The sequence below is a fragment of the Neolamprologus multifasciatus genome, chromosome 14, assembly GCF_963576455.1.
Source record: "Neolamprologus multifasciatus chromosome 14, fNeoMul1.2, whole genome shotgun sequence".
In the NCBI taxonomy this organism is placed as follows: domain Eukaryota; kingdom Metazoa; phylum Chordata; class Actinopteri; order Cichliformes; family Cichlidae; genus Neolamprologus; species Neolamprologus multifasciatus.
Genome location: NC_140452.1, coordinates 16018500 through 16028491, shown reverse-complemented (window position 1 = coordinate 16028491; position 9992 = coordinate 16018500). Strand labels below are relative to the sequence as shown.

The window sequence follows — 9992 nt, the reverse complement described above, 5'->3', positions numbered from 1 at the left end:
TGCAACAAGTCCAGCCGTGAACTTTCCTCACTGCTGAATATTCCACTGTTAGTGGTATTTTAACAAAGTGATTGAGAATTCCAGCGACTCAGCTGTAGTAGGTAATGTAAAATCATGGAGGTCTGCAACTTTCTGGAAAGTTAATCGCTATAGACTTCTAAACTTCATGTGGCTTTCAAATTAGCTCAAGTACAGTGGGTAGAGAGCTTCATGGAACAGCTCTGCATCCAAGCCTTACATCACCAAGTGCAATGCAAAGCGTAGGATGCAGCGGTGTAAAGCACAGCACCACTGGAGTGGAGACATTTTTGATGTGTCCGCATCAATAGCAGTCTTCACAGAAGTGCTTCTGTAGGAATAAAATGCACTTCTGGAGATTCACAGAAGAGTTGAAGCTGCTATATTAAACCCTGTGGATTCAAGATGGGATGTCACTCAAGTTCATATGCATTCAAAGGCAGATCAGTGAATACTTTTGGGAATATTGTGTTAGTTTTTATTCATTTACATTACTGACATCAATGCATCATGTTTGGCTTTTTGGCTGATGAAATAAAGGGGGGAAAAAAAGCATCATGTGCATTTGGGTAAAAACTTTATTAACAAAACAAGAAGGCAAAGCACAGCCCAAGCTTCCATGGCACAGCAGCCTACATTACCTCGCTGTCAATCACTAAAAGTGCCACGAGTATAATAATTCTAACATCCATCGTTGTTACAGTTAAATATTAAAATAACACAGCCACTCTGATATACTGCATAATATATATTTACTCTAAAGACCTTTTAGACAACATCTACAGGAGGGGAGCCCAAGTCATGCTCATTCTCTTGCGCTGTAGCGCCATCTAGTGCCATCTCAGCACATTTACAGTAGTAGTACAATCAGAAACACAACAGCCCAGCGGTAGAAGGAGAAATCAAAAGGCTCGGGACAAAACAGACACTTTGTACCGTTTACAATCTCCAACAGCAATCTGTACTATACTTACAATCTGCACCTTAAGAGTATGGAAATGCTGAGTGATGTAACAGTGAAGAGAAGAAGGCAGAGGGGTTATTATAAGCAGATTTCACCCATTTAATGCAATATTAATTTGCTCAAATGCAATCCAATATTTATCACTCTTTATGGTTTTAGAGTATCACACCTTCGTTGCGTTGCTGTACTTAATCTTTGCACAAGTTTGAAATTTTATCTGCGATTTTCCAGGTGTAGGAAAGATCACTGCATGTTCACAGGGATCTACTCCACACTCCTGGGGGAGAAAAAAAAATCTTGGACTCCTAAAAGGTTCATGTTTTAATTCCGTTATTACAAATCATGGATATTTTACATCACTATATAAATTTGGTTTAAATTTGATATGAAAAAATTTATCTAAGTACCTCAGTTCAACGTGTCACGCCTCCTTTATTTTTGTATTGTGTTAGTTTATACACCCCAAACAAGTTTCAAGAAATGTACACTTTATGGAAACCAACGTCTGAAAAATACCATCATGTTAAACCCTAAAATCTTATTATATCTTTCACCCTCATTGTGTTGCATGCATTTTTAATGGTTAACAAACTGCAGTATACATGATCCTAACCTTGCTGACAGGCTTGTAATTTAGAACAGATGTACTTCCCTTCAAAGGGTTGAAAGAGTTCAGGCCCAGTTAGTATTAATGGAAAAATTGCAGATTTATTGTGTCGTCAGATGAGGTGGATTTTCAGCAGTTGATTTTTTTTTTTTTTTAAATGGTAAAAGTTAATATTTTCTCCATTACAACAAGTAATTTCTCTACAGTCTATAAGAAACAGCAGTACACTTTAAACTATTCCAGTGATTCTCATTTGGTGTCACATCTCTGGGTTTCTCAAGTTACGGTGGTGCAATTTTCTTTTCTTTACTTTATTAAACTCCAGTAGGCACAGAGGAGGTGCTGCCCCGTGGTAGCCCGAGGATAAAGATGAGGTGAAGAAGATGTGACGAGGGTCAGACAGGATTCCAGTGGAAGTCAGAGATGCAGGTGTATAATTTTGCCTAGGCAACCACCCACTGCAGGATGCTGGTGTCCTTCCCACCAGTGGAGATCAGGTGACTGTCATCGTGCAGGAAGGCAACGTTGGTCACGTGACTGCTATGGCCACCGTATTCTTGACTCGGAGCCTGGATAACAAAGCAAAGCAGGACAAAAAAAAAGTTAAGGAGTAATTAATTAAAAGTGAACAACATGCTCTTTTGGGAATTTTAAATGAAAGTGTCACGGTTTACTTTATTTGAAGGATGTATAAACTATATACACTGTTAACCTGGTGGATACATTACTGCACTAAATGCTCGGTTTCATCCTACTCTGTGCTTTGTAAGATGTCATGGAGAACAAATGATAATATAGTCATAATAATCATCATAATAATCCCCAATCACCTGCAGTTCAAACCTTCCCTTTTGTCAGGGGCAGCCAATCATAAGAAAGTTGACCTAAGGAAGGAGGAGCTAAAACTGATCCTTCCAGACTCAGGATGAACTGAGGTGCTTAACCAAGTACAAGATACAAAAGTTTTATTTTGAACTGTGACTCAAGCAAAGATACTCTAGTAGAGTCCAAGAGCAATAACAGAGTTTAAGTTCTCCATTGTTAATAGTAACCCTTTTTCTTTTTTATGCATGCGTAAATTTGTGTGCATCATAACCACAGTGACATCTTACTCATATAAAGTTGAACAATCTCATATGGGAAGTTATTTCAGTTGCTGTAGTCTTGCTAGAGCTGCTGCTGCCCCTGCAAGCCACTTTGCAACCCATCTCCACCTCAACTCCATTTATTCACTAGGAGCCTGACTTATTTCATCTATGAATCCATGCTCTCCTCTTGACGGGGGCTCTTATTGCAGCTTTAGATTTATTTGCATGGAAGCTACAGGAACAGATGTCCAATACCAATAATACCAAATATAAATTACTGGAGAATAAAATTAATCATGAAGGTTATTTGCAATGAAAAACAAATGTATAATGTGGGGTTTTTACATTCGTACCAGCTGTTCATGAAACACAACTGTCTGGTTTAAGCCACTAAACACTCATTTTCATTCCAAATCTGTTTAAAATATGTTGTAACTTTTTACAGCTTGTGATTTTCTGTGCTAATGGCAGCCAGTTTGTCTTAATGGACAATTTAGTTTACAGCCGCAGTTTAGAAGGCTTTAACTGAAAACTTGTAAAAGTAAAAAAAAAAAAAAAAAAAAAAGGTGTCTAACAGCCTGCAACGGTTTGTGAGCACAATATAAACAGCTGGCACACATTGTGCACATTACAGGCCTTGATAATGATAAGGTATTCTGTTATTTCTGCTGAGCTTTCATTGGGTTTCCCAGTGTTCATTAAAACTTAATCACAATGCAGTTGAGAGACAAACACCATAGCTACATAGTTCTGGCAGTGCTGAAAGTCAGCATGTCTGCGAAGTGGAACAAATTTACAAACACGCAGACCCCGGCTCTGATGTGCTTTGTGTTTGTCACTGTGAGTTAACATGACTGACCCTTGGTTGAGAGCAGGGGAAGGAGAACAAGTGCACTTTGCCAAAGTCATCAGCAGAGGCCAGCAGGGATCCATCATGTGACCTGCACACAGCATTGATGTCTGTGCCATCTGCTCCATCTGGCCAGATTCCTGCAAGACACAAAAAGACAAAAAAACCAAAAAGAAAGCGCCAGCGGCAGAGTTAGCACGAGGGCGACGAAGACAGTGGAGCAGCATCTTCAGTCACTTTGTGTTTTTTTAGCTGCGGCCACATAAAAACACCGTGCGCTTCTCCATCAAAACAAATTCGCAAGAAGAAACGACTGTGTGAAAGCTACGCTTGCTTCAGGCAAACACTGCAAAATACTAGTGTGATAAAATAGATGAATTTAAAAAAGTTTTATCAACCTACCAAACGTGTTGAAGCTCAGAGTGCAGGTGGAGGTGGCCCACTCCAGGTTGCGCACTGTGTCCATGTTGGTCACATGTTTACCACTGGATGCCTCCCCTAAAAACCGAAGAAACCCCCCAAAAGATTCCTTGACATATGAACATAACTTTGAGATGTCAGTGATATGAGTTTCCATATTTTACCAGATTCTTATATTGACAGTAAAATCAGAGGGTGGAGCTAAAAGTGCACATGAACAGACATGAAGTATGACTTACAGAAGAGGGTCTCATAGTCTCCTGAGTTGGTGACAAGGAACTGGCTGTTTTTCGACCAGTCCACATGGGTAACAAAGCTGGAGTGTCCCTGGGGAAGAGGCAGATCATGCAGAGTGACGATTGAACTCAGTGACTCATCATCGCTTTTTCATTTTTTGTTAAAACTCTCTTTTAATGTTATTGATGTTAATTTTGAGTGAAATTCTCATCCACAGAACAGCAATATAACAATTCACTTTTCAACCTCCGTAAACTACTTAAGCCTTCAGACACTAGCGATCTGATTTTATGAAAAGAGATCACTTTAAGAATGGGAATTCATTTACAAACAGACATTTACAACTAGCGCTCCATGTGAGCATCTACTTACAGTGCATTTCCCCACACGGCTGTACTTTCGGCCGTTTTCAGTTACAGCATAGATATAAACAAAGTTATCATGGGAAGCCACAGCCAGGAAGTTACCGTCTGCAGACACAAAGTGAAGTTAGCAGAAAATCAATGAACTGAAATATGAAATTTTGTCTGAACTTGAACATTTTATGGATCTGTGTCAGTGAGGTGAGCAGATGATGTTTTACCCGGAGAGTACTTGACATTGGAAATGATCTCATTGCCATCTGTGTGCATAGAAACAAGATCCCGGGTGTCAGTGTCCAGCACCAACCACCTGCAACACACAAGGCAGAGATTTGGGAAAATGCACATCACAAGGATCCAAATAGGAAGGCTTTAATATCTCCTAGCATTAAAAGAGATCGATGTTTTCTCAATGCTCAGTTTCTGAATTTTAACTTGTTTCAGCTGTAAGGCTCACTTTCCAGTCATGGTCCCCACAGCCAGAACAGCCCCGCTGGGATGGAAGCCTGCAGACCTCCCTGGATCCTACAGCACAGAGAAGACAACATACTTGTTATCTAGTACTTGTGATTGAACGGGAAGCTCAGTCCCTAACGCTGTCTTCATTCACAAAACTCTTCCTCACCTCGATGGTCTTGCTCCACAGGGGCTGGTGGGAGTGGGCATCCCAGAGGTGAACTTGTTTGTCCTGTGAGCAGGTAACAAACTGCTCCATGGTGGGATGGATGTCCAGACCCCACAGCTCATCTGTGTGACCCTGTAGCACATCATATCATTTCTTATTTAAAATGCAGCATGCAAAAAGTTAAAATATTTGTTAGTAGTCAGCCTGTGAATGCTATCAGCGTGTACCTGCACAATAGGCGTTAATGTATCAGGGAAGGCAGCTCTGATGATTGCATTCTTGGTGGTTCCAACAAAGAGTTCTCCGGGTTTACCTTCAGCCAGAGCCCGAACAGGACCGAAGGACTCTCCCACCTGGACACACACATGCAGCACAGAGTCAAAGAAAGCACAATATTCAAAATATTAAGAAACAAAACTTTTTTTGGAGTTATTTACTTGCAACACAAGAGACACCCACTGACAGTTTAATCACTACACTGAGAAAAGTTTAAAATAATATTTAAGTGGGTTCCACAGAAATTTCACGACCTCCGATTTCCCCTCAGAGGAGAATTCGCTCACCTCCATCGTTGCCTTTTTTCTGTAATCGTGGTCCCACAGCACCACCTTGCGGTCTTTCCCCCCTCCAGACACCATGGTGCCGTCCTTGAGAACACACACTGAGAAAATGCCGCCTTCGTGTGCCCCTGACACCACCTGGCTGATGCGGGTACCACCTGTCAGACGACACAGGAAATCAGAGAGTGAGCAGCAGATATCCTGCCTCTTTACATTTGTGCTTCACAGTAATGATAAATGAATGATTTCATTTAAAATCCAGACTGCCATATCTATGTCAGATGACGTTTGGGATTCAGTGCTCACTCTGGTAAATTCCACGTCACTCTGTGACCGCCACGTCCTATTACAGTTCAAAGTAGTTCATAGGGCCCATTTATCTAAATCCAAATTAGCTAAGATTTATCCTAGCTTAGACCCTCGCTGTAACAGGTGCGGGTCTGATGATGACAATCTTGCCCACATGTTTTGGACCTGCCCTGCCTTGGCAAATTTTTGGGAGGTTTTCTGCACTCTGAACAAGGCTACCGGCCTGAAACTGGCTCTCAACCCCCTACTTGCCGTCTTTGGTACAGTGGGTGAGGATGATAATTAATCACCGGGGCAAAACGTCGGGCGCTGTCCTTTGGTTCCCTCCTGGCTAGATGTGCCATTTTGATGAGGTAGAAGGCTGCTGCCCCATCCCCCCATTATCAGTGGCTTGCTGATCTCATGTCGTGTCTCAGTTTTGAAAAGATCCATCCAGAATTAACCCTTTAAGACCTACCATAGAACCAAGTCTGCCAGAGCTTATATTATATTTTTACATGTTGTAGTGCCATTTTTGGGAGCATTTCAAGTTGATATACATCAATACAACCATTATAGCCCAAATTTTAATAATATGTATGCATTAAGTGCATAGTACTTACATAAATTGCAAAAAAGTGCAATAAACTACAAAAAAATTGAAAATTGTTTCTGTTTTTTAACATATTTCTAGTTAGAGAAATTTAAGAGGCTTATCCCTCAAAACTGTAAATACAAAAAAGTTGCACAAAATAGTTTCCCACCACAGGAAGTGTATTTTAAGTGTCTTCATAGTTTTATTTTTGAAATACACCAATTTTTATATACTGAGGGAAAAACAAAAATAAATATTATAATGCAAATTTGGCATAAGATGTAAGTACAACTCCTCCGGTTTCATATGCAAAAAAAATTATTGCGCTAGCTTACGTGGTTGCAGTGCTACCGGGATTTAAAAATAGTTATACAAAACCCACTCCGACCGGCTTTAAAGGGTTAAAAGGGCACATTTGGTAAAATCTGGGGTCTTTTTCTGACAAACTTCTCTAACTTTCAATTTAAGGATGTTCCTGTTGACTAACAGATTTGCTTATTCCATCGAGGTCCGATGACCTACAACTCTGCAGATTTTACTGTGTTAATGGGAACGTGAAGCTCAGTTGTGTTGCAGCTAACTTAGTGTCGTTTGCAAGGAAAGGTTTTGTTAGTACCAATCGACCCTTCCGAGTTCTGTTAATTTTTTTAACCTATGTTCTAACGTGAGAAGTTCTGTTTTGTATTCAATGTAACCAGTTTTTGTGTTTCCCTTCGTTTTTTTTCTTTTTTGTTAGCTGTATCCACAAATGCTTGATTTTATGTTCTGTCATTCCTGTTTTATTGAAACAGTCATATATGAATATACCGTGTTCAAACCTTCGTTAATTCAAGCAGCCAGGATTTCTGTGATTGGCGACTAAATCTCTAAATTTTGTGCAAAAAATAAATAAATAAATAAAAAATCTGGATCAGAACTTTCACTTTGATCGTACCTTTGGCCCAGATGTAGAGGTTCCCACTGGAGTCTCCTGTGATGGCGTCTCCATTCTCAGCGAATGCCACACACAACACATACTTTGGTTTCTCGTGTTTCTACAAAGCCAGACAATAAGGATTTCAAGGACTACAGAAAAGACTGCTGTTATAGACTGCACCTTAAGAAATAAAACTAAATATACAGCAGGGTTTTAAGAAAAAACAACAACAACAACAACAACTTGTGTATAGTTGCGATACCTCAAACAGGCCCTGTCTCTTGGTGAGAGTGTTCCCCTCCATGGTCCAGAAGTTGATGTGAGATTTTCCACAGGTAACAATCAGGTTGGTGTCCATGGGATGAAACACAGCAGCCAGCACAGAGTCATTGGAGCACTGCAGGGACAGAAGCCAGGAAGCTATTGTTTCATTCTATTTGCTACATTCATGAAAACATACCATTAAAATCCTTCATCCATGCATGTTATCTAAAAAAAAAAAGTAAAACCAGGAGATCAATAATGATACAGCTGTATGAATGAGATCAGACTCAGGTGGCCATACCTTGACTTCAGCCAGCTGCTTCTCCTTCTGCCAGTTCCAGACTGACAAGATGTGATCGTTGGCATCATCCACAGCGCAAAGGAAGGTGCCGCCATTCTGGTGAATGAATGAATAAATAAATAACTGATTAAATCTTAATAAAGCATGAAAACATAGAAAGGGGCCTGAATGACTTGCGTAAAAACTGGGTATTTGGATAAGTGCATAGTTATTGGAATTGTATTATATTTTGCAGGAAGCATTACACTTGCAGTGTTATATATAGATCACATCATGAGTCTGGCTGACTAAAGCATTGATTATATCTGAGCCAGAACTATGACTCATCAGTTTAACGGGCTTCTTACTGACAAAGGCATTAACCATCGCCTGCCAAACCACACTCAAGTAACGTTGTTAAGCCTGTGATTTATGACACCGACTGACATAGATGATGAATGTAGAAAAACTGAGACACCTAAATGCATTTATTTTTCACAAGCTGGTAACTTGTAAACAGTTGGCTGATTAATTGTGAAGTTTTAGGGGAATATATGTCTTTACACTAAAATAAAACACCTCCAAATCCATTCCCTTTTTCTTTAGAGGTCATTATTCATTGGTGTAATTCCCTGAACTAGAATGATGTTGACACCTCTAGTCTAAAAGGGCGAGACGCTCCTTACCGACTTTGAGAAAGCCACACAGGTGACCGCTCTATCGAACACTCCCATTCCAAGCACATGGAGCGTGTTGAGGCTCACAGAATCCCAGACGCGAACATGGGGAGCCAGCAGCTGATCACACACACAAAAAAGAGGAGACATAGTAAAGTTGTTTGATTCATATCAAACCTTCTTCTGGTTTCCACAAAAAACAAAACTTTATTTGAAGTTTTAAAGCTCTTTCAGTTTCATATTTAGTGATTAGGAGACAACGCTACGGCAGGATTGGAGATTCTCGCAGTACCTTTCCATCTTTAGAGTTTCCAGCCACTTGTCCTGTTGCTATGGTAACCATGTCAGGATGCACACTCAGGCTAAGAAGATATGAGAAAACATTAATTATATTTGTGGCTTTGTGATTATTAATTCTCATTCATTCTGCTTCTTTCACACGATGCCTTTAAAAATGTTTATCGTGACACACACTGTTTTCTCTGGTCTCTGATTTTTACAGGAAATCTCAAGTATTTTTTAGAAGCACGTTATAGACACTTGACACGTATAAACAACAGCCATATAAACAAACTGATTGACTCACATTGCCAAGTCAATAAAAACAAATATACAATATTTATTTCAATGTGAATCATATTTTGCATTTCTAAAACACAAAAAAAAAAATGACACAACGTGAAGAGGCGGACTCCACGTGACGGCGTGGGAGAGGAGAGCACGATTGTTTCCCTGCAGAGCGGAGAAGCTTTCCCAGCATGCCCCAGGGGGCCATAATGTTTACATCCCAGTGTCTCCAGGCACAGGATGTCAACTGGTGCTCATTAAGTACAGCACAAATTTCACTGATGGTAAACACAGAAGCTGTCGATGACGTGTTACGCAAAAACAAAAACAGCTTCTGAGCAGCTCGTTTCTCTCTTTGTCTCACGTGTGGGGTCGAATAGAGTTTTGCTCATTTTAGCTTCATTTTTACTGTTTAAAGAGGTTTCCTTTCTAGTTTTTATTCATTTGAATGATGATTGTTATGTTAGTTCTTCTGTATGAAAAGATAACATCAAGTGAGTCTGTTTAAACAAAAACCATCTATATCACGGTGTGTTAGTTAAACACAGCTTTTGCTCAAACGGGATCCGTTTACAAGACTTAGAGTAAATGAGGAAAGCAAAGATGATGCAGGAAATTGCACAGTCTCTGTAAAGATTAGAAGACTTTAATGGCTGCTCTCATCAGCCTGCCGT

At 40.0% G+C, this 9992-nt stretch overlaps 1 protein-coding gene across 3 annotated transcripts in view; it reads right to left on the bottom strand.

Annotated features, from left to right (window-relative positions):
- Positions 1-470: 470 nt before the first annotated feature.
- Positions 471-9992, bottom strand: part of eml2 (EMAP like 2) — a 32916-nt gene continuing 23394 nt past the window's right edge. For all 3 annotated transcript variants that reach the window (XM_085130935.1, XM_085130936.1, XM_085130937.1), the window contains 15 exons: positions 9044-9113; positions 8761-8871; positions 8096-8191; positions 7793-7927; positions 7549-7648; positions 5735-5889; positions 5399-5524; positions 5172-5303; positions 5004-5071; positions 4768-4856; positions 4557-4654; positions 4187-4274; positions 3930-4025; positions 3537-3667; positions 471-2158 (listed from right to left, as the gene is read on the bottom strand). In XM_085130935.1, the coding sequence (XP_084987061.1) occupies positions 2033-2158; positions 3537-3667; positions 3930-4025; positions 4187-4274; positions 4557-4654; positions 4768-4856; positions 5004-5071; positions 5172-5303; positions 5399-5524; positions 5735-5889; positions 7549-7648; positions 7793-7927; positions 8096-8191; positions 8761-8871; positions 9044-9113 (1621 nt within the window). In that variant the 3' untranslated portion in view covers positions 471-2032. The remainder of the gene's footprint in view (positions 2159-3536; positions 3668-3929; positions 4026-4186; positions 4275-4556; positions 4655-4767; positions 4857-5003; positions 5072-5171; positions 5304-5398; positions 5525-5734; positions 5890-7548; positions 7649-7792; positions 7928-8095; positions 8192-8760; positions 8872-9043; positions 9114-9992) is intronic.